General features: G+C 47.9%; 2 protein-coding genes across 5 annotated transcripts; both read left to right on the plus strand.

Moving 5' to 3' along the window:
* The first annotated feature begins 606 nt into the window (after window positions 1-606).
* Window positions 607-10,734, plus strand: LOC129594655 (uncharacterized). Of its 2 annotated transcripts, XM_055491418.1 has the most exons (13): window positions 607-952; window positions 1,875-2,648; window positions 2,915-3,019; window positions 3,099-3,179; window positions 3,235-3,627; window positions 3,872-5,335; window positions 5,505-5,570; window positions 5,667-6,176; window positions 6,285-6,350; window positions 6,426-7,535; window positions 7,680-8,356; window positions 9,504-10,014; window positions 10,080-10,446. In XM_055491418.1, exons 2-13 carry the CDS (start codon window positions 1,997-1,999, stop codon window positions 10,298-10,300), a joined length of 5,856 nt encoding a protein of 1,951 aa, XP_055347393.1. In that variant the 5' UTR covers window positions 607-952; window positions 1,875-1,996; the 3' UTR covers window positions 10,301-10,446. The 2 variants fall into 2 exon arrangements, with proteins under 2 accessions (XP_055347393.1, XP_055347392.1); XM_055491417.1 differs by having other exon boundaries at window positions 9,504-10,734.
* Window positions 10,735-11,589: 855 nt separating this feature from the next.
* On the plus strand, window positions 11,590-23,185 carry LOC129594662 (uncharacterized). 3 transcript variants are annotated; one of them, XM_055491428.1, is made up of 11 exons: window positions 11,590-11,756; window positions 11,871-11,992; window positions 12,760-13,782; window positions 14,157-14,234; window positions 14,295-14,363; window positions 14,421-14,809; window positions 15,144-16,293; window positions 17,918-19,207; window positions 19,507-20,387; window positions 21,371-21,706; window positions 21,952-23,185. In XM_055491428.1, exons 3-11 carry the CDS (start codon window positions 12,924-12,926, stop codon window positions 22,996-22,998), a joined length of 6,099 nt encoding a protein of 2,032 aa, XP_055347403.1. In that variant the 5' UTR covers window positions 11,590-11,756; window positions 11,871-11,992; window positions 12,760-12,923; the 3' UTR covers window positions 22,999-23,185. The 3 variants fall into 3 exon arrangements, with proteins under 3 accessions (XP_055347403.1, XP_055347402.1, XP_055347404.1); XM_055491427.1 differs by lacking the exon at window positions 11,871-11,992 and having other exon boundaries at window positions 11,590-11,838; XM_055491429.1 differs by lacking the exon at window positions 11,871-11,992.
* The last annotated feature ends 713 nt before the right edge of the window (window positions 23,186-23,898 follow it).

Here is a 23,898-nt window from a genome sequence, read left to right on the forward strand (position 1 = left end):
AAATGGTAAGCCGGGCCGGTCATTAATTACAGTACTGGCTGCTCTGGGTCGAATACTTTAAAAATTCATATCTCGCCTCCAAGTTACTATATTTCTATACACTTTTCCCCACCAGATAGAGCACACTTCAGTTGGTGGGATTGCAAGTTTTGAGAAACTGGCCTTTTTGAGAAAAGCCAAAATAGGGGTAACCTTAAAATCCGCCCCCAACCGCCCACTCCTTGCAGAAAATCGCTGTCCTGGGTCTGTTTACGAAGCATTCTAATTACAAAAAAACAGCGAAAAATATAGTACTGTTTCAGTGTAACTGCTTGATAAACCATTTGGGAGAACTGCAAAAAATGCAGTATTTCTTATCGTACTGTCTCTACTCGTACAGTAAGTACTCATGCAGATGTTCTCCGTTCTCGGGAAATCGAAGTTAACGACAGTCGACACGCAAGAAAAATCTGCTTTATCGAGCGACCGCACTGGGAGCGAGGCTATGGCAGCTGTGGCTGACTGCCACCCAGTGGGTGCCACTGGGTTCGTAGCACTGACAAGCTATGGTTGAAAATATTTTGACAAAATATTTTCTTGTACAGATACAGTATGTACAGAAATAATTGTATATATTATAAACTTTTGTTTTCGGTGGTGCTCTGTTTTCACTTTCAAGTGCAATCTTTACCATCCAACACTTTACGGCCATTGTATTATCGGCTTACTCTCTCCATTCGGTTTGCATTGCCGCTTTACTGGCTGCAGTTTGCATTATTAGCTGTTTTCTTATGACTTGTGAGCGCGTCTACTGTAATAGTGTTGATTGCTGTTGTTGCTGCTGCACTCCCTTCGTCGATTTGACTTTATCGTTCGGTGATATCTTAGCCCTTGCCCCTGGATACTACACCGTAAGGGTCTCCCATTCCTTGTGACAGCATCGAACATGATCGAAGCTGGTTCGGGGAGTATGGTGAGTGCGTCATCGTTTGCTTTCGATATGTGCACCGACGTTAAACATGGAACCACGCAGCATTACGTTTATATTGGGTTTTAAATTACTAGTACATACAGTAAAACCTGTGTAATTTGAACACCTACGGTTCCTTCGAAAGTGTTCAATGTAAGGAACTGTTCAATAGTCGCAGTTGCTTTCGCCGTGTACGAGACGCACCGGTTCCTATACGGTCTTTCAATATTCGCGGTTGTTCAGTTTTCGCAGTTGTTCAATCACACAGAATTTACTAAAGTTTACAGCATACCTCACTATCTTTATCATTTTCTTGCGTGCGTTCATTATTTACTAGAGCCCACCCCCTTCCCTCCTGGCGGTACATTTAATTTTGCACACACAATGGGGATCCCAAAGGGGATCATTACTGGGGGGGGGGGGTTAAAAATTCAAGATCACATTCTTCGACACCCTACAGATGCAAAAGTTGGGCCATCAGTATCTACGGCATTAAAATTAGCAACGTTTTTTTATTATTCCCGCGAAACAAGTTTCAACCCGATGCAGAGAAATACTAGACTATGCAAAATAGACCGACCCGTGGTACAGCAAAGTACGTAGTTACGTACTTACCTAGTTACCTGTTGACAGCGTAGAGAAATTCACAGCAATTATCGTAGTGCAGTGGCTAGTTACAGTGTATGGCATCGTGGGTGCAGCGGCGCAACCCCGGGATGCCCTCACGGCCATTCTGCCTACGAATTTTCACATGAAATATAGTTTTTCCCGCATTCATGGGTTAGTTTCTATTTAGATGTTAGTTAGCGTTTGTTAAAAAACAACTTGAAGGGGAAAATAAGTTTTCCGCAGTTTGATTTTCCCTTTTCCTCATTCATATTACTTTACTAACCAAGATTCGGTCCAAGAATATTGAAATATGTAGATTGGGAACAGCCACCTAATGGAATCAGTTGCGCTGTGACCAACCCCCACCGCTGACTGCTTCTGTCCAACCATTGCATTTCCGGGCGACCGGTGTCACCTCACCTCGTGTGTTCGTACACCATGAACCCCAAGGAAGCTACCGCGACCCTCATCGACTACATGCGCACCACGGGCTTCTTCCATTTCCAGTGCGGCCCCTGCTGTAAAACCTTCCCGCACAAATCCCTCCTTGATCTGCACAACGCCACCCATACCCCGCCCATCGAACCGCCCAGCCAGCGCCGATGTCCAGCCTGTGATTTCACCGGGAGCGACTTTCAGCAGCTGGCCGAGCATGCCATCCAGCACGCACTGCGGCCCGCCGACTGGATGCGGTGTCCGTTGTGCGGGCAGGAAGTGGGGCGTGTTATGGATACTCCCATGCGACGCCACCTGGAAGTCAAGCACCCCGGTGCGTTGGCGGCCATCTGGGCGGATTGGCCGTTCCCCTGCGAACACTGTCCACGGCGGTATTTTTTCCGGAAGGAACTGGTGCGACATATGTGCAAGATGCACCCGGGCGCCTCCTTACTGTCGGGCCTTGCGGAACCGTGTCCGTACTGCGGAAAACTGCTGACGAAGCTGAATCGGCATCTAGGACAGAATCGCTGCCCAGCCCCGTGGGATCAGAAGCCGTATCGCTGTCAACAGTGCCAGACCGGGTACTGCACTCACGGGAGCTTCATGTGGCACGTTAACAGCGTCCATGCGGGAGATGTCGCAGTTGGCTTCGGTACGCCGGTAATTTTCGGTTCTGCTTGTTAGAGTTTTATGGAAAATAAAATGCGAAAACAGTTGTCTGGATTGATTTTATGCATGTCGTACGGTACATTTTGCGTTTCCTTTCGGTTTGCACATAAGTTTAAAAAGGTGATTCTAATGGATTTTTGCACGGTTTGATTATCAACTGAATATTTCCGAAAGTCTGCTGACTTTTCTTCTGTTCGGTTTTTCATATCAGAATTTTGACAACCCACTGATTTTTCACATCATCATTAGGACAAACGACAGGTCATCTATCGGAGGAAGTTCGCACGTTGCCGGCCCAAGTTAGAAAAATCAAGGAAAGCCTTAAGAAAAAGTTTCGGCAAAATGCAAAGTCGGGTGAGATCGATTATCGTCTCTGTTTAATTTTCAATTTTACGTGATTACTAGCGCGAATTATATCTACCACGTGATTTAGCCTCTTCATTACAAGAAACATCAACCTTTTCCTCAGAGGAAGTGGACAAGTTTTCTGTTCAGGAGTTAGAAGGAAACACAGGTAAGGCTGGCTTTTGCCGATATATTTTGATTTTTCAACGTGCTGGTTTCTGTAGACGATAAAGATCCGAATCACGCTCCCGATGATCAGGCCCAGACGGACCTATCAAACGCTGAAAACCCTCCCTTACTTGAAGCAGCTTCCTGGAATGAACTCCAGTCACTCCCGGTGCGTGCAATTAAGGAAGAATTGTTTGGTTGGATGGATAACGATACATCGGAGCTTCAAATCAGCCAGCTGTGTCATACGGGGCTACCGTATGGAGAAGCGGATCCTTCTTCGGCTGACTGGAGTTCCGTTTGCCCCGCGGTACACGATGGCACACAATTTCGTGATACGACCCTTTCATGTGATCCAGGAGCGGAAATTGTTGATGATGTAAACAATGCCTTGGTGTCAGCGCCGCCGTCCACTCAACCGGCAACAGAGTGTTTCGCAACGCCTGCAGGTATCCAAACTATAGGCTCATAGTAAATGCTTCATGATCAGTGAAAATTAGATACAGTGTAAATTGTGTAATAGCCAAAATTTCTATCCTTCTTAGAATGAAAATTAAGGTACTTCACACAGCCGTGGCGCTTTTTCTATTAAGAATTAAACTGCAACGTTGCTTGAGAAAACACGTTGCACACTTGCACTTGCGCTTGTTATTGTAATCTGTATGTTGACGAACGTTCACGATCGCTTTACAGACACGCCTTCCGCGGGAAACACACCTACCGAGCCTCAGCCTACGGCATCTAGTTCAGTTCGTTCTTTCAAGCACGCTCGTGTACCTAAACCAAAGAAGAAATCGTCTGTGATAAATAAAGGCAGTCTGATGGAAGGGGGGGATGACCACGACGATGCTATGGCGGCTGCAGACTGCGAAGAGGCTGGCTACCCTAGACCTTCAAATCTTTACAGGGTACCATCGCCAGCAGAGGTCGCGGTGGCCTGTGCTTACATGAAAGCCACCGGTTATTTCTATTACTTCTGTCCCCCGTGTCACAATACCTTCCCCACGAAGTCCTTACTTGATCTGCATAATACATTATGTCATCCTACCATGGATGCCGGTAACACTGACGAACCGACTGAGAAATGTCCCGAATGTGATTGCACCGGTGAGGAGATGCTCCAGCATGTCAACCAGCACGCTTATCGCACGAAAGACTGGGTATCGTGTATAATCTGCGGCACAGCTGTCTGTCAGGATCGCGGAGCTCTGTATGCTTCCATTCGTCGGCATGTGGATGAGGAGCACCCGGAAGAGTTCGACGTCATCTGCGCCGATTGGGAGCTGCAGTGCATGGAAGGGGATTGCCGGGAAATGTTCTTTGCCAGCGCACAGTTGGTGCGCCATATCAGCTGCATTCATGACAAAGAACGATGGGACGATCAAGCGATCCCACTGGAGCGCAACGGGCCGATACCGTGTCAGCAGTGTGGTAAGCTGTTCGTGAACATGGAGGGTCTGTACACCCATATCGGTATTTGTCATACGGGTACACCCGCCGACCAAATGGAAGCACGCAAAAAGCGGAAACAAACCAGGAAATATTACGGATCCAAACACGTCCTAGCGCGTTTGGCCCGCCGCCCGGAAGAGTTTCCACACCACTGCGGAAAATGCCCGGCCCGGTTCATGACGGAGATCGGTCTGCTGAACCACGATAAAATGCGGCATACCGGCGACACCGCGGCTGCGGACGCGGAGGTGCTGCAGGAGAAGTTCCCGTGTTTGCAATGCCATCGCCGGTACGACAGCGGCCGGGGCTTGGCGGCTCATGTCCGGTTGTGGCATGAAGAGAAGCGGTGTGTGTACTGCGATGAGACGATAAAGGAATACAACTGGCACATGACGAAGCACAAAGTCGACGGCCAGTTTCCCTGCCCGCAGTGCCCGAATGTTTTTGACCGGTACAAGGCGCTTCTACGCCACATGGAGCAGTACCACTGGGCCCGGCATGTTTGTGTGACCTGTGGACACATCTGCAAGGGGAAGACGGCGTTCCGAGCGCATGCTCGCGAGTGCGGTGGAAGTATTGCGCAGAAGAATGTCCTCCAGTATGTAACGGATGATACGCCTGCCGAGCGTCAACATGATGACGAACTGGTACCGCGGAAAAAACGGGCTGGAGCGAAACGTAAGCGTCAGCGGATTGTTGGCGCGGGTACGTATGGATATTGCATGGTCGTTATGTAAACCGCGATAGACAAGGCATTCTACGTCTACGTTGCATACGGCTCAATTCTGTTCATACTTCGTACTCTGCATTTGAAGTAAATTTCGTGCCATAGATTCTCTAATTTAGGGTATGTGGATTGTTTTTTTTTTGCTAGCTATGGATGATACCAAGACGGAGCTACAATTACCAGCAAAAGCCGACGAAGCGGGAGCAAATGATGGTGCGCTGATTACAAATCTTGGCATTGTTTTATAGCCGTGGTTCGTATCTGTAATTCCTGTATGAGTAATGTGACTTTAATACTATCCTTGTGTAGATTGTGTAGAATCCATGGTCTCGACCGGCGATGTGTCATTGTTGCGCGGTATCGACAAGAGCGACTTGGCTGCTCTACCGCACTGCGATGCGGGGAATGGCGCTGACGCGGATGGAAATCTGACTGCGACTGGATCCTGTCCCGTTGACCTGCCGGGGAAATTCCGGTGCGCTCAATGTAATCGCAGCTATGAGAGCGCTTGGGGCTTGGGTGCTCATGTCCGGTTGAAGCACACCGGGTTGCAGTGTGTGTATTGCGGGGTGACGCTGACGGAGTACATCTGGCATCCGGCGCAGCACAAAATCGACGGCGTGTTCCCCTGTACGCAGTGTGCGAGGGTTTTTGACCGGTATGCCGCGGTGAAACGCCATATGGACTGCCGCCATGCCGGCAGGCATGTCTGTGTGGCGTGTGGACATGTTTGCCCGGATAAGGCGGCGTTCGGAGAACATGCCGGAAAATGTATTGGAAGAACTGCGGAAAAGGATGTCGCAGACCCTGTAATGGACGGTAAGCCTGAGTTTCTCGCTGTTGTTTTTAAACAATTTTTTATTATATACTTAAGATGATTTGTTGAATCTCTATTCTGAGATGATTTGTTGAATCTCTGTCTTCTAGTTACGGATAACACTGAGATGGAGCTGCACATACCAAAGGAAACCGACGGCGCAGAAGTAAATGATGGTGTGTTGATCAAATTCAGTGTTTTCCTGCTCCTATCTGCAACTTCAATGTAACAATCATAATTTATTCTTTCAGGTTATGAGACATGCGCGAGCCCCTTAATAACAACCAACAGACTATCATTATTGCTCGGCATCGACAACCGGGACCCGCCCGTTCTACCTCAGTGCGATCCGATAAATGGCGCTGACGCAGATGGAGATTTACCTGCGACTGAATCCTGCTCCGTTGACTGCGCACTACCAGGTGCGACATTACCCGATAATGGTGAACTGGAGAGCTCTGCACAATTTACCTCACTACCGTTGGATGTTGGTCCGTCCGGTAACGACGACAACGACGACGATGCCGGGTTGTCCTTTGTTTCTTCCCCGGGTGAACCCTTCCCGGCTGGAGATAACGATCAGTGCGACTCGCCGGACCCTCTGGGAGCACTGATCCCGAGTGCTTCCCCGTCGCCGGCAGTGCCCACTGAAAAGTCGTGCGATACTCTACCTGCAGAAATTCCCATTGGAGATTCATTAATGGAATTGCCCAATGGCATGGAGGAGTCCACCGCGTCCATCATTGATTACATGCGCACCACGGGAGTCTTTCAGTTCCAATGCGCTCCCTGTCGTATACACTTCCAGCATCTCTCTCTGCTGGATCTTCACAACGCCACCCATACCCCGCCTACTGAACCCCTTAGTCAGCGCCAATGTCCAGCCTGTGATTTCACCGGCAGTGAGTTCCAGCAATTGGCCAAGCATGCCATCCAGCACGCACTGGGCAAAAGCGACTGGGTGGAGTGTCCGTTTTGCGGACAGAAAGTGGGTCGTGTGAAAGATGACCGCATGCGGCTGCACCTGGGAACCAAACATCCCGGCGAGCTGGCGGCCATCTGGGCAGATTGGCCGTTCCCTTGCGAACACTGTCCGCGGCGGTATTTTTCCCGAAATGGATTGATGCGGCATACGGGAAAGATGCATCCGGGCGCCTCCTTACTGTCGGGCCTTACGGAGGCGTGCCCGTACTGCGGAAAAGTGCTGACGAAGCTGCATCAGCATCTAGGACAGAATCGCTGCCGAGCCCCGTGGGATCGGCTGCCATATCGCTGTCAGCAGTGTCAAAGCGGATTTTGCACTAACGGACAGTTCGTGCACCACGTTGACGCTGTCCATGCGGGAGATGTCGCAGGCTGCGGTAAGTCCGGGATTGTAAAATAGAATCTTTGTTTGCTTCTTAGAGATATATGTTTTTGTTGCACGCTGTTTATGGACTTGATCTTGAATTTTGTACCGCGGACCACTGTTCGATTTTTCATGCTTTTTGTACCCTTCGATGTAGGTGATGCCCAAGAAGATTTCTGTGCTCTCCCACGCGAAGGCACTGCTCCAGAGACGGCGCTACGTGTGTCTCCTGATATTTCCGCTGATGATCCGTCGGCTGGTCCAACGTTACGGCGGAGCAAGCGTTTATCGACACGGCAGCAATCTGCTGCGTCGAAGCCGGAATTGCCGATGCTGACATTACCATCTGCAAAAGACCAATCTCCGATGAATGATTTTGATAAGCAACCCGAATTAATCAGTGCCGTTTCCGATGACGAGATGCTCCAAGATTCCACCTCAGAATGGGATGCTGAATCTGAGAAGTCCGAATCGGAGGAATCCGATGAAGAAGGGAATCCCCGTGTAAGAGTGGAAAAGTCGAAAGCACGACGGAAGCAGGGTGCGTCGGCCATTTCGGGGGATTGCTCAGAGCTAGAGACAATTAATAATGCAAGTAAGGGCCCGCAAAAGTCGGCACAGGATAAGGCGGACAGGCATCAGGGCGGACGCCGAAATAAAGGACCACGCTGCCCAGTTTGCCGCAGTACGTCTTCTAAGATACGGATTGAGGAACATATCCGTGAGAAACATCCTGAAACGATTGCAACGCTTCCACCATTTATGATCTGCCTGTATCCGGGTTGTGGAGCCGCGTTTCTTACTGAGAGAGGCCTAAAGAACCACATGGCTAAGGTGGGTTATAGACGGACAGAGTACTGTAAATTGTAAAATTCGCAGCAAAAGGCGGAGAATCCGATAATAATTGTCTAGACCATTCCGTTCACAGTCTATCAATTTTTCACTCCGTGCTCAAACTACCTTCCACTCTGACACAACCTTTAATTTTCCGGCACTGCCTTTAAAGCAGTTAGCTGTGTTGACTCAACTTACTGGCAAGTGCAAAGCACATATATTTTTTACATATACCGTGATTATCGAATTTGTGGCCCTGGGGTACACATAGTTCGAAGGCTATGGCGGAGGGGGCTTATTTCGGGGAGGGGCGCATTTTCGGGGGGTGGCGTTATTTTTCGAACGCTATATTTTGGGAGGGGCATTATGTTATAAACAACTGCGCATCCTTTTCTAGTGAAACTGAACGCAATAATTACCGGTATACGCAACAGCGCAACCTTCCCAGCAATATTTTCGAGCATATACTTTTACTTAGTCCCTATACACCTTTTGTGCCAACTAATACCGCAATATGTTGATGTCCGTTTAGTTATTGCTCACACCACAATAATTTTTATAAAGCATTTGCGGTACACTTATCATTTTGCGCCGCATGGCATTTATTAGCGGTCCCCTGGGCGTAATTTCGGGGGGTGGCCGTATTTTTCAAACAGGGTCGGGGAGGGGGCTTATTACATTACAAGGGGGGGGGGGCTCTTATTGCGGGGGGGCACAAATTCGATAATTACGGTACTTTTTATACATATTGTAAGTTTGGTACCTTGGTCAGTTTAGTGGAACCCTGGATAGATGCAAACAGTCTTCACATTTCTGTGTTTACGTAACTAACGTTTGTAAGTATAAAATTTGAAGGAGAGCGGGGAATAATGAAACTTTGGTACCAGTCGTTGTACGAGTACACCTGTTTGAGGTTTAACATTTTTTGAATCAATTTCACCCGCAACTCTCGCACCAGCGCACGAATGATTTTTTTTATGTTACAAATCATTGCGCTGCACCGTGTGTGGTGCATCTGGTGCTATGCGCCAACTGCCAAGTTGCTTCCTTAAGAACGATTTTAGGAAATTACTTCTGTGTCCAGTGTAAGTATCTGTAATATTTTAATAGATAAACTGACTTACTTTTTTATCGCTGAAAATTTCAGGCCCACCCCACCGGTACTCCTTGTAGCACGGTTTCGGAAGCCGATCGGCAGGCCGCTGCGGCGTACATTATCGAAACCGGTTTCCTGCATTTCCGTTGCACGGTGTGCCAGTTGAATTTCAGCCGAAAACCCCTGTTCGATCTCCACATGCTACAGCACGCCGGTAGTGCCGTAGACTGCAGCGACAAGCGCCAATGTCCCGCCTGTGATTACACGGCAGCCCACCTCAAAGATTTATCCGACCACGTGGGGACCCACGGATTCGGCTCCTGCACCCGGCAGCATTGCATTCTGTGCGGTCAGTGGATCAACAACCAAACTGGCGCCCGATTACGCCCGCACATGGATCGCTTCCATGCGGACGTGATGCTGCAGCGGAAGCAGCGGCAGCGTTTTCAGTGTGGCGAGTGCCAGAAGACCTTCGACACGGCCCACGCCAGGAACCAGCACGTGCATTATGTACATAAGAGGGCGGGAATGGTGTGTCTGTACTGCAGCACGATGATGCAGGGTATCAATCAATTCAATAAGCATGTCACTGAGCACAAGGTAGACAATGCGTTCCCGTGTCCACAGTGCACTGCCACATTCAGCACCTACCCGGAGATACGGGAACACTTTCGCAGCCACGATGCCAGTCGCACTTGTCTGATTTGTCGGAAGGTGTGTCGCTCGGCAAAGCGGCTGGAAGGTCATCTGCGACTGTGTCTGAAGCAGAAAGCGTCGACCCGCCAGCGGGACCATCCCGCGTTGGACGACGGGGCAGCCATCGAGTTCCCGTGTTCGGTGTGCAGTAAGCGGCTTATGGGGATGCAAAGACTCCACAGCCATATGAAAAGGTGTCATTTTGTGGGCAGCGCCAAGGAGAAGCGGCTGCAGTGGAAGAAGGAGAAAGAGACCAATGCGCAGCTGAAGGCCTTCTTCCGACCCAAGAGAACCATGACGTTCGAGGAGTTTAATCATCGCTGCGAAGAGTGCCGGAAAGGGTTTCGATGGCGGGAGAATCTCCTCATCCATATTGACAAAAAGCACCCGTCTGGATGAAAAAAGTTTTGAAATACCTTTTTTATTTACTTTAACTGTGAGTTTCTGGTTTCGTACTTTAATAACCTTTGTTAAATGGAACGCGCTAATATGTTACCGAGTTATTTATTACGTAATTCCATGGTTTAGCTTGATTTTCTATTTCATTACCGCATGCCAGTGGGTTTTTTTTAAAACAAGGCTTAACGGATTTTGTCCGGTCTTCCTTTTCGCACTAATATTGTTAAAAGCAGCGCTTGAAAGAGACAGGTATGCGCATAACTGTGCATGCGCCTCACATTAGGTATTAGTACGACTATACGAGTGCAGTACTCCCCTTGATCTGGCCCATCTGGGTGATTAGGATTTGTTATTTGTATCCAACGCAGCGAGATGCTGCAATTGAGTCTTCGTCAAGAGCTAAAAAAATTTATGGCGTCAGGAAGAGCGTCATCTGCTTACAGTACGAATTCAAGCCGATCCGGATGATGATCACGTAATGGGCGGTAAAGGTAGAGCTATGCATATGGCCACTACACTACGTTTTGGTGTAACTAATTAATTTACATTTTTAGCCGTATGTTTTCGTGCTCATCATCCGGACCGGCTTGAACTGATAACACTTTGCAAATTCCGTACATTCATTATGATATGCCATTATGATATGTACAGACAGTACAGTTTATCGTATGTATACTTGTATATATCCAGTGATACTGAAGCTGTCTTTCAATGATGTGGCTAACTACCACCGCTAGTAATATACTGTAATTTAAATATTTGACCCGGGAATTATTCCCCTTGAAAGAAAAAAATTGCTCAACTGCGATCGGTTTTACTTTACACAGTACAGTAAGAGTGAGTACAGTCGTTAAAGCAGATTCGCAGTTTCGTTTGTTGTTTTAGCGGCATGCAGCCTGCACCCGATCGACCGCACCGGAAGAGATGCGCGATATTTCTTGCATCCTGCCACCCAGTGGTAGCACGCAACGACGACGCGCTGTTTCATTGCATATGCAGTTATGCTTACATTTCGTTGCCAAAGGCTCGAAATTATTTCTGTTTGGAAATACTAGTACAGAATTCAGAACTGCCGTTCTTGTTTTACGGATGTTGTGTTTCCCCTTCTTTTGTTTTCACGATCCAACAGCACTGCATGGATACTCAGTTGGAACTTGGATGTACGAGCGTGCTCTCATTATTATTTGGACTTTACCGTCGCATTGCAAGGTGCAGTCTTGCCTGTTAGCTGTGACATCCACTGACTTAAGACTTGCGAACCGCGAACGTGGAAATGAATTTGCAGTACGGGGTATGGTATGCAGTTATTTCTTTTTCTTATAGTTAGTGATGCCGCAACACTAACACTACGAGCACTGGTATACATGCTGGATTTCCCGTTCTTCGTTGTTGCAACAGCGTGCCTGGTCTCGGGAGTTTCTTGAGCTCGCCAGTGACGTGCGAAAGTTAGTTAGTGAAAGACCACGGACTTTCTGAGCTCTCGCATCCGCTAGAGACTTGTTTTATAGCAAATGTGACCATCTTATCAGAATCAGCGGATCTGGCCATCTTATCAGAATCTGTTCTGATCGAGAAGGGTGTTTGGATAAACACAAGAAACAGTGGTTGTCTTCCTCTTGCCACAGATACCTCGCCACAAACTCCGAAACCGTGGCCGTGTCGCTGGGAGGGGAAGATTGTTTGAAGCGGAGTAATATTTTTTTATCATTTTCAGTATCATCCAGTTACCAAAATTAATGGCTTTTTTGGTAAATCATGGTCTTAATCTTACAGCAAATTATGTACCAGTGCTTTAGAAACGGGTGTAATTTCGGGGGGGAGTGGGGGGGGGGTTTCACAGAATACGAATGGGTGCATAAATGTAATGTACTGTATTACCATTTATGTACCAATTTATCGCTTTTATGGAAGGCATCCTATTGCGAGAAAACGACTTATTTACGTTCTATCGTAGCCTACCTAATCAGAGGTTTTTTTCTTATTTAAAGCAACCAAATAGAAGAAATACAGGGTAATGTCGTAGTGCGGTGGCTAGGATTTATGTATAGTGGGCGCTGTCCAGAAATACGCAAAAACCACATCGAATCTACCAACGTGATAAATCGACACGACTTCTTAAACCGGCTTCTCAAGGAAATTTTTTCTGCAAATACAAAAAATTTTTCCTCATATCATTACTTACTAACAAATAATGTCATATTTGAATGCGTAGATGGGAAAGAAAGTACCATATGATCGACGCTTCCTGTGACTGATAATCATAATCTGCGCCATTGACTGCTGCAACCAACCAGTGCACTTCCCGGCCACCGCAGTTCCTTTCGCATTCACCCGTTTATGCCCCCCGCGTGATGCACGACAGGATTCGTTGCCGAAATGAGTTCAACAGAGTCCGCCGCGTCCATCATTCAGTACATGCGCACCACCGGTTTATTCCAGTTCTATTGCGCTCCTTGCGGTAAGTACTTCCAGCATCTCTCTCTGCTGGAGCTCCACAACGCCACCCATACCCCGCCTGCCGAACCGCCCAGCCAGCGCCACTGTCCAGCCTGTGATCTCACCGGCAGCGACTTCCAACAGCTGGCCGAACATGTCATCCAGCATGCACTGGGCAAAAACGACTGGGTGCGATGCTCGTTATGCGGGCTGGAAGTTAGCCGGGTTAAAGATAACCGCATGCAGATGCACCTGGAAACCAAACATCCCGGCGAGTTGGCAACCATCTGGGCGGATTGGCCGTTCCCCTGCGAACACTGTCCACGGCGGTATTTTCTCCGGAATCGGCTGGTGCGACATGTGGGCGAGATGCATCCGGACGCTTCCTTGCCGTCGGACCCCACGGAGGTGTGTCCGTACTGTGGGAAAGTGGTGACGGTGATGCATCTGCATCACAGGAAGAACCGATGCCGAGCCCCGTGGGATCGGCTACCGTATCGCTGTCAACAGTGTCAGAGCGGTTATTTCACTCACGGACAGTTCATTCAGCACGTTAAGAGTGTTCATAGAGGTCAGAACCATCCGGACGCCGCCTTACCGTTGGACCACATGAAAACGTGTCCCTACTGCGGGAAACTGTTTACGGCGCTGCGTCAACATCTAAAACAGAACCGATGCCCAGCCCCGTGGGATCAGAAGCCACATAGATGCTACCGGTGTCAGACCGGTTACTGCACCCACGGGAGCTTCATGCATCACGTTGCTAAAGCCCATGCGGGAGATGTCACAGTTGGTTTCGGTAAGCCGGCGATTCAGATTTTGTCAACTGAATGTCCTGTTAACCGCATTTTATAAAAGATCGAGTAAGCTATAGTTTTGTGTTGTACAAGTACCTGCAGTCTGCAGATATTGCGGGTGTACATATTAGTTAAAAAATTAGTTATCGATTAAAATTTTTCAGGAACTGTTTTCGAAAAGGCAGGCTTCGTGTAAAGATAAAGGGAATAATATGGTCTTCAGGGGAATAATACTGCTCTAGTATATGTTAGAAGAAGGAGATGAACGCTCATCATGCTGCTCCGCAGTATTTCCAAATTTTCTAAATTGTTTCCTTTGTTTTAATTCGTTTGATTTTTTTGCATATCGTAATTTTGACATACCACTGATTTTTAGCGCCCTCGTTAGGACAAACAACAGCGGATCGATCGGAAGCAGTTGACGGGGCTCACCATCGCCCCCAGGACAAATTGGGTAACATTCCTTGGGTAAATTCTTCAAGTTTCGCACCATTTATTTTAACCTGTTTAACAGAAGAAGCAGAAGCCCCTTTGTTGGAGGAAGTCGACATATTTAGTACTAAGGACGTTAGCGGAAACTCGGGTAATGCTGATTTGTGCCAAAATGGCTGTGTCTCCGTTTAATGTTTGGACTATATAGGCACTAGTGATGTGAAGCGCGCTACCGAGAATCCGGTTCTTATCCAGACGGAATCCATTGATGGAGATCCTCCTTTACTTGGCCTCACGGTGTCGGACGAGTTAACAGCACTAACGGTGCGTGCCGTTAAAGAAGAACTGTTGGGCTGGGTGGACAGCGATCCCTGGGGACTGCACAGCAGCGAACACCGTAACACGGGGCTGCCGTTCGGAGAAGAGGATCCCGATGCGACTGACTGTTCTGTTATCATCGAAACGGAGAATTCCATCGTGCCTGCGTTAGTTAACGTCACGGATGATTCCGACACCGGCGACACGGCCCTCTTGTGTGCTGAAGAGTTGCTTGCTGATGATGAGATTGATGCTCTCCAGACCACTACATCGTCTGAGGTTGGTGGTTTTAAACGTATTAGTCGGCTCAAATCCAAAAAAAAAATCGCAGGTTGTGAACCGTCAAGATGATGCAATGATTAGTCTGGAAGACAGTCTAGCGCTTGCATTGTAAAAAAGATGATATTGTTTCCATTTTAAATATGACATCCTTGTGTTGCGGCATATTAATGCAACATCGGTCACTTGGGATGGCGTTGTCTATTCATAAATTTCTTGATATATATTTTTTCTTGATATATTTTGCGCCAGCCAACGCCGACATTGCGACGGCGTGGTGTGCCCTAGTGAATAGACAGTAGTTTGGTTTCTGGTTATTTTCGCAATTTTGCAGAAACGTTCGAAAGCCGTAACAGTGCCATCGCCAGCGGATGTCGCGGTGGCTCGCTCTTACATGAAAACCACCGGTCATTTCAACTACTTCTGTCCCCCGTGTCGCAGCACCTTTCCCACGATGCCGTTGCTTGATCTGCATAATGCATTATGTCATCCTATGACGGATGCCGGCAGCATTGATGTACCGGTAGGGAAGTGTCCCCAATGTGATTACACCGGTCAGGAGATGCTCCAGCATGTTAATCAGCATGCTTTCAGCAAGAAAGACTGGGTACCGTGCTTACTCTGCGGCGAGGAAATCTATCAAAAAGAGACACATCTGTATAGTAAGATGCGTCGGCATGTGGAAGAACGGCACCCGGAAGAGTTCGATGCCATCTGCCCCGATGGGGAGCTGCAGTGCCCGGAGATGGATTGCCGGGAAAAGTTCTTTTCCAGCGCACAGTTGGTGCGCCATATCAGCTCTGCTCATGAGAGAGAACGAGGGGACGATCAAGAGACCGTGTTGGATCGGGCAACGCTTGAAGACCGGATGCAAGCACGGGACAACCCGAAAAGGAAATATCAAGGTGCCCAACATGTCCTGAGATTTCTGACCCGCCTCCAGGAAGAGTCTGGATACCAGTGCGATAAACGTCCGTCCGGGTTCATGGCTGAGGTATCTCCGTTGAATCACCTGAAAACCCACCATCCGGACGACAATGCGGTCCGGTGTGGGCAGTGTCAGCGTCGCTGTGACAGTGCCGGGGGGTTGGAGGAGCATGTCCGCGCGAAACATGTGGGATGGGAGTGTGTGTATTGCGGTGTGACGATGGACAACCACAGGTGGCACCCGGCACAGCACAAAGTCGACGACAGGTTCCCCTGTCCGCAGTGTTCGAGGCTGTTTAAGCGGTATGCCGCCGTGACGCGCCATATGGAACGCGACCACTGGGCCAGCCATGTTTGTGTAGCTTGTGGACACATCTGCAAGACCTGGGCTGTGTCGAGAGCGCATGCACGCGCGTGTGGTGCAGTTGCTGGGGGAGACGATGACCTGCAGTGTGTAAAAGACGATGCGAGTGCTCAACGCGAACACGGCGCCGGAGTTGTTTTCCACAAGAAACTGGGCAAAGCGAAACGTGGTCGTCAACGGACTGGAGTCACGGGTAGGTTCAAGAGGCGCTTACAATGTGGATTGATTTTATTATCAAACATTTTTAAACCATGGAACGCGGTCGACTTCCGCCTGTGTTAGTCTACTAGGGAAGTGCACCGCTGCAGGCTAGCACTAAAAGACCGAAGCGAAGCCAGAAATTTCCGTAAGATGGTCCATTCTGAACAAAATCTTTTCCTGTATTACGAATTTTCGTCCAATTTTGAATTCACATATTTGTAGTCAACATTAAAATCTGCTGCCTATATTATGCAGTTTGAATGATTTGCCAACAACCTCAGAACGAAAGTTTACAGTAGAGCATTTTAGGGAAGAATATTGACAAAAATTCCACAGATAAAGCACGTCCACGTGTAGAGCTAGCACAAGCAGAGAAAAATTATCAAGTTGTGTTAGTTTAAAAACAATAATTACTGTATTTCTTCATAAGGAGTATACAGAAATGCATACGAATTACTTAACTAAGGAGTACAACGAGTACTTTTTACAACCATAAATCTTATTCCGCCCTTAAAAATACATATTGACCCATTTGAGGGAAGTATGTCGGTCCCTGGTACCAAATTTTGTACACAAAACACTTTGTTTAACTTACAGTATTCCCAAACACTTTTTTGGTACCAAAATTCTCTCCTTCCCACTTTCCACCCGACATTCATTCAATATTGCTGACCCACGTTTTCATCAGATTTCGTCGCTCAACAAACTTATTCAAAACCTGGATGCTAACTTCGGCAACATGTGATTACACGGAAAGAATTTGCAAAACTATAGCTATGTGTAGGTCAACAGCAACTGGCCAAGCCAAACAAAATTATGCTCGTTGGGGTACATTAGTACCCCACTGCGGGCCCTAATAAAAACGTTGCTGCTCCAAAAAAATTATTAAATAAAGAATTTACTCATTGATTCATTTCGCATAAAAAGGCACTAAATAAAATCACTAAAGGAAAACAACCAATAAGCAAAATCAATAACTTACTACGATTTTCATAAAGGAAAAACACGAAGCACTGGAATCGGACCGTCTGCAATGTTAAAGAAACCGGTTTTGCACGTTGACAAAATTCAACAAATTTGAAATTTTTACAATGCCGATTTGTTTTATTAAATACACAGCAGTGAAAAACACACAGGCATTCCCATAATATCGGGGGCAAAACCAGTCTACCCGAACCGTCTCCCTGCACTGCTGCCGTCACCCGGCTGGAGATACTTACGTTGTGGCTAAACATGGTGTTACAGTATGTACCGCGCCCGATTTAGCCGTAATTATTATGTGTTGCCGTAACGTCACATTCCAGCCTGGTGACGGCAGCAGCGCCGTAAACCGGCTCCACTAAGACGGTTTTCCCCCCTATATAACCTCACACTATACTCTGGAATAATAATATATATAGGGTTTCTGCTATTACGTAATGCGTGAGCAGCGTGACCGACGGACAGATTATTGCGTGACCGACATGACCGACAAAAATTCCTGTTATCCTGAACATAGAGGACCTTCGCTTCGCTCGGTCGAAAATGTACTTATGTCGTACAGTGCGATGCAGCGTAATCAGTAATTTCTATCTATATAATGTACGTGATAGGAGCAAATTGATTCCCTGATTTAGACTGTTCGACATCTACGGTCGCGTGGCAGATGACCGGCAAACTGTTGCTCGGCATCGACAACCGGGACCCGTCTGTCTTACCTCCGTGCGAGCCGGTGAAGGGCGCTGATGCGGATAGAGTTGCGGCTGCATCTTGCCTCGTTGAATCCGCGTTACCGTGTGCAGCGTTAGCCATGACTGGGGAATCATTTCAGTTCACTTCCTTACCGCTAGATGTCGGTCAGTCAGCTATGCACGGTAGCGACGCCATTACCGACGGCGCGGTTGTGTCTTCCCTTGCCGAGTGCTTTCTTGCTGGAGATAATGATCAGTACGACCCACTAGACCCGGTAACTGCATTATCCCCGTGTGACTCACCGCCACCACCATTGGGGAGGGGATCATCGTGTAGCACTCCGCATGGGGAAAGTTGCAATGGAGATTCATTAGCGGAAATGTGCAGTGGCATGGAAGCCGGCATTCCTAGTTTCTCGTGTTCATCTTCCCCTGGTGAGTCGTTTAAAGCTGGTGATAAAGAGCAGGACCCACAAAAGGCGCTGCTCCCACGGACTTCGCCGTCATCGCCTGTAGCGACTGAACAGTGGTGTGATATCCTGCTTGCGGAAATGCCAAGTGGAGATTCATTACTGGAAACGTTCGATGGCGTGAATTCTGCGCATTCCGCGTCCGTCATCGACTTCATGCGCACCACCGGCTTCTTTCAGTTCTACTGCGCTCCCTGCCGCAAAACCTTCCAGCACCTCTCTCTGCTGGAGCTCCACAACGCCACCCATTCCCCTCCCGCCGAACCGCCCAGCCAGCGCCACTGTCCAGCCTGTGATTTTGCCGGCAACGACTTTCAGCAGTTGGCCGAGCATGTCATCCAGCACGCACTTGGCAAAAACGACTGGGTGCGATGTCCGTTTTGCGAGCAGAACGTTAGCCGTGTGAAAGATAACCGCATGCGTCTGCATCTGGGAACCAAACATCCCGATGAGTTGGCGGCCATCTGGGCGGATTGGCCGTTCCCCTGCAAACACTGTCCACGCCGGTACTTATCGCGGAGGTGGTTGATCCGACATATGGCCGAGATCCATCCGGGTGTCTCCTTACCGCCTGGCCCTTCGGTACTGTGCCCGTACTGTGGAAAACTGCTGACGAAGCTGCCTCAACATTTAAGAGAGAACCGTTGTCGAGTCGCGTGGGACAAGAAGCCGTATCGCTGTCAACAGTGTCAGACCGGGTATTTCGGTGGGGGACAATTGATGCAGCACGTTTACGATGTCCATCCTGGAAAGGCAGCGGGATTCGGTAAGTCGGTTATTGTCTGTTCGCTTTATCGGTTTGATGCTTTATCGTTTTCGCTCTACCTGCAGTTTATAAAAAAACTGAATGAGCTTGTGGTATTGTGATGCACATTCGGTTATGAACGGAATAGTTTTGATCAATTTGCATGGCTCAGTATTTGTGCAAGCAGGTATCGCTTAAATATGCAGTTGTAAATGGAAACTTTCTCTAAGTTTTTGCAGAGCTGTTAAATTATTTGCTAGTTAGTTATGTTTTATCTTTTCCCTTTCACGATTTCTTCATACCACTACTGTACTTTTTAGCCGCATCGTTACCACAAACGACAGCAAATGTATCGGAGCAAGTTGATGATGCTGATCCCGCAGCACCTCTGAGTGATCGCAAGAGAAAAGCTAAAAAGCTCCAAAAGTCAACGAAGCGTAGAAAGCGTGATATTTCTGATCGTGCGGTTGCCTCCCAGAGCGATGCTATACCGGCGGAAGCGAGTTTCGTCCTTGCTGCAGAAATCGTTGCCTCCAGTGAAACTGTTGCGAGTATTGGACGGCAGCGGTCTCCGGTTATTTCCGCTGATGACCAGATAGCTGCTCCATCATTACGGCGGAGTCAGCGTTTATCGAAACTGCGTCAAACTTCCGCATCGAAACCGCAGGATCCCAGCACTCGTTCCCAACCACAGGAAACATCAACCTCGGCGACGGATTTTCAGATGAGTCCGAGCGGATCACAGTCGGAAAAAAAACAGCCCGCGATGCGTGATCACGAAGAGCAGTCTGAATGTGGATCGATCCAGGATTCCTCCTCAGAGTGGGACGCTGCATCCGCAGCGTCGGAATCAGAGGAATCCGATGCAGAACGGAACGCCCCTTTGAAGTTTAAAAATACGGCGAAACGACGGAAACACCATACACGAGGGGATGGCTGTGCGTCGACGACAGTCGATGATATTATTAACAGTGATAATCCAGAGAAGTCGGCGCAGCATAAGCCCAAGCGGGGCAGATCTGATCTCCGACCTCCGACGGCAAGCACGCGGTGCCCAATTTGCCGACGCTGCTGGCCAGAGATTGAGCAACATTATCGTGAAAAACATCCAGAATTGGTTGCAGAGCTCATTCCGTGTCGGCTTAAGGATTGCAAGGCAGTGTTTCTGAGACAGAAAAGCTTACGGATCCACATGCTTCGGGTGAGCCACATACACATAATGATGAAGTGTTCCAGTTCCAGTTGCTGAGCGATATCGCGAAATTAAATGAAAACTCAGTTTAAACGCATTGTCGGCACCAAAACTAATATTATTATCCGTCCTCGTGAGATTTGGCTACCAAAGGCACACAAAAACGAAGTCGAATTTGAAGCTAGGCCAGGCACACCCGATTTTCCCTAAACTGTACAATAAGTTAAAGCTTGGCCAGATGCATTTAAAATTTAACAAAAACGCCACGGAAACTGGTTTCGGTTTAGATTCTGCTTTATTGTTTTAGTTTCAGGACGATCGGATAATAAATATGCAGTTTTTCGAGCACAGCAGTTCCATTTAAGCGCTTTGTCCATTTTATTTCGCGATGTCTCTGGAACTGAAATCCGAATACTGCGCACACTTAAGTGATTTCAGGGTAAACGTGTACGAATTTAAATCATGCGGTTGCAGAAGGATGTAATATAGCGTATAGATTTTGGGAGTTCGCAAAAGTTTGTTTTCAGTGGATCTGGTACGATGTGTGTGACCATTTCCTTTAAGCTGGACCATCACTTCAACTTCTACCCTATATGTCGTAAAGGAAGTGGCCCAGTACTCTGTACACGGTACCAAATTCGTATACATGCACGAAAACGTTCACTTTTGCGCACTTTCAGACACTCCTTTGCTTTGTTTTATGACATTCTGTAGCCAGGTAATTTGAATACGTCGGCGTGAATATCGTTTGTGCGCGCAGCATCCGGTTCGAGAGTTATGTACACCTGCAAGAAAATTCCAAAAAGTTCAAATGCATTAAGATGTACCAAAATTCTCATTATGGACAGATAGATCTCTGAAATTTTGCATGTAAACGCACATATCCATGAAGATGGCTTTTACACCGAACCACGGCTCTAGCATTTTTTTAATGTACTAGTTATTGATTTTTAGCTGGGTTGGTGCTTACTTTTTATGGTTGAAACTTGCAGGCCCATTACGGCTCTGTCACAATGTTGAATACTGATCGGCAAGTCGCTGCGGCAACGGAGGAAGTCGATGATGGTGTGACGTTGACGACAGCGGATGATGCAAGAAAACCACCTCCGCCGAAAGCGAAGTCCCGCAGATCTGAGGTCGGACTCCGAAAAACAACCGAGCGCTGTCTAATTTGTCGCACAGAGTGCTCTAAGAAAGGAATCGACGAACATTACCGGAACAAGCATCCAGATAGTCTTGAAAAGCTTGCACAAGCTATGACCTGTCGGTATCCGGATTGCAACCGGGCGTATCTTACTGAAAAAGGCTTAAAATACCACATGTCGCAGGTGAGTTGCAGAGGGTAGTATAAATTATTACAAGTGTAAGCCTGCAGCTGTGTAGTCAATATCCACGCAGCAGAAGGGCGAACATTTGGAAGTTATGGGAGCGTACGGTAGCGATAGTTTCCTCGCACGCACGCGAAGCAGATGTTATGGTTAAAGTACAACTTTTTTCAGGAAATTGCTTTTACTGTTTTTCTAGTAGCACTTTGTATTTCATTGGATGAATTATATATCGCTAAAAATTGCAGGCCCATCCCACCGGTAACACCACGGTGTCGGAAGACGATCAGCAAGTTGCTGCGGCGTACATTATCGAAACCGGTTTCCTGCATTTCCGCTGCACGGTGTGCCAGTTGAATTTCAGTCGAAAACCCCTGTTGGACCTCCACGTACTGCAGCACGACAGTGCCGTTGACCGCGAGGAACAGCGTCAGTGTCCCGCGTGTGAATACACGCCTGCCAGCCTCACTGATTTATCCCAGCACGTCAACGTACATGGGTTCGCCATGTCGCTTAGGCAGCGCCAGCCGTGCATGCTGTGCGGTAAATCGATTTTGAACTATCACGGTAAGAATTTACGCGTGCACATGGAACGGGTCCATGCGGACGTGATGTTGCAGCGGAAGCAGCTGCAGAGTTTTCCATGTGGCAAGTGTGAGAAGACCTTCGATACGGCCTACGCCATGAAGCAGCACGTCAACATCGCGCATAAGAAAACCATGTGTCTGTACTGTTGCACGCATTTCGCGAGCTGCAAAGAGTACCACGTACATGTGGCGGAGCATAAGGTGGAGGGTGTGTTCCCCTGTCCGCAGTGCACGGCCTCCTTCAGCTCCTACATGGCCATACGAGGACACTTTAGCATTCATGATGCCAGTCGTGTTTGCCTGATTTGTCGGAAGGTGTGTCGTTCGGCGAAACGGCTGGAAGGTCATCTGCGACATTGTGTGAAACAGAAAGCGCCGACACGGCAACGGGAACGTCCCGAGTTGGACGACGGGGCGGCCATCGAGTTCCCGTGTTCCGTATGTAATAAGCGGCTGGTGGGGATGCAGAAGCTCTTCTGGCATATGAAAAGCCGTCATTTTGTGGGCAGCGCCAAGGAGAAGCGGCAGCAGTGGAAGAAGGAGAAGGAGACCAACGCGCAGCTGAAGGCCTTCTTCCGTCCCAAGAGAACCATGACGTTTGAAGAGTTTAATCATCGCTGCGAAGCGTGCCGGAAAGGGTTTCGGTGGCGGGAGAGTCTGCTCAGCCATATTGAGAAAAAGCATGCGTCGGGAGGGAAAAACTTCTGACACGCATTTTGTTTATGTAACTACTGTGCTCCGGTCTCGAAGGGGATGCAGTATTATGCATTTTGAGTTTTTGTAATTCCGTGGTTTAGCTGGATTTTCTGTTTCGCTATGTGACTATGTCGGTAAGGTTTTGTCTTAACAAAGCATTTGACCCCATCGTCTTTGCTGTCACAATAAAGCAGCGCTTGACCGACGTCTCACATATCCGTACGCGATACGAATGCTTCTATGGCTTACTAGCAAATAAGCACTGAAATTCTTCATGCTTACGGGCTGCAGAAGCGGTTGTGAGTTGTCTTTTGTGGTTTTAAACTAAAGAAAAATTTAAAATGCACTTCTGTTTAGGGCGGATTCAAGTATTGCCGTAATAAGCCAGGGGATAGGGGTGGTATCGGCTTTTTGGCTTTTTAGTTTTAATGTTAACGATAAGTACTTCTACAGTACGTGCGGGCCGGCAACCCATAAAAAAACCAAAAAAGTTATTTCCTTTCACCGATAACTCGAGATCAGTACTTTCAGATAATAAGTTAGATAATTTTATCCGATTGGTCTGGAAAATTTTTAACAAAATTAATATAATTATGAGTTTTCTGTCGTCAGCGAGGTTAACCCAGGTTCAAACTGACAAATTCTCATGACTGTAAAAATATTAAATTTCCATTTTCGTCGCACAGCGCACTTACAGCACTTAGGCCTCGTCTCGAATTCGAAGCGAATCTAGCTTTGGTACGGTTGCTCAACCGCACGAGGTGGCTGTATGCAGTGGCCACGCCTACAGATACGGTACGCGAAGCCACCTCGCGAGGTGGAGTTGCTGTATCGCAACAAGATTCGCTTCGAATTCGGGACAAGGCCTTACAGTACTTACTTGATCGACCTTCACCGGGCGCGAGGCACGTG

Source organism: Paramacrobiotus metropolitanus, unplaced genomic scaffold, assembly GCF_019649055.1.
Source record: "Paramacrobiotus metropolitanus isolate TYO unplaced genomic scaffold, Prichtersi_v1.0 Parri_scaffold0000070, whole genome shotgun sequence".
NCBI classification, from domain to species: domain Eukaryota; kingdom Metazoa; phylum Tardigrada; class Eutardigrada; order Parachela; family Macrobiotidae; genus Paramacrobiotus; species Paramacrobiotus metropolitanus.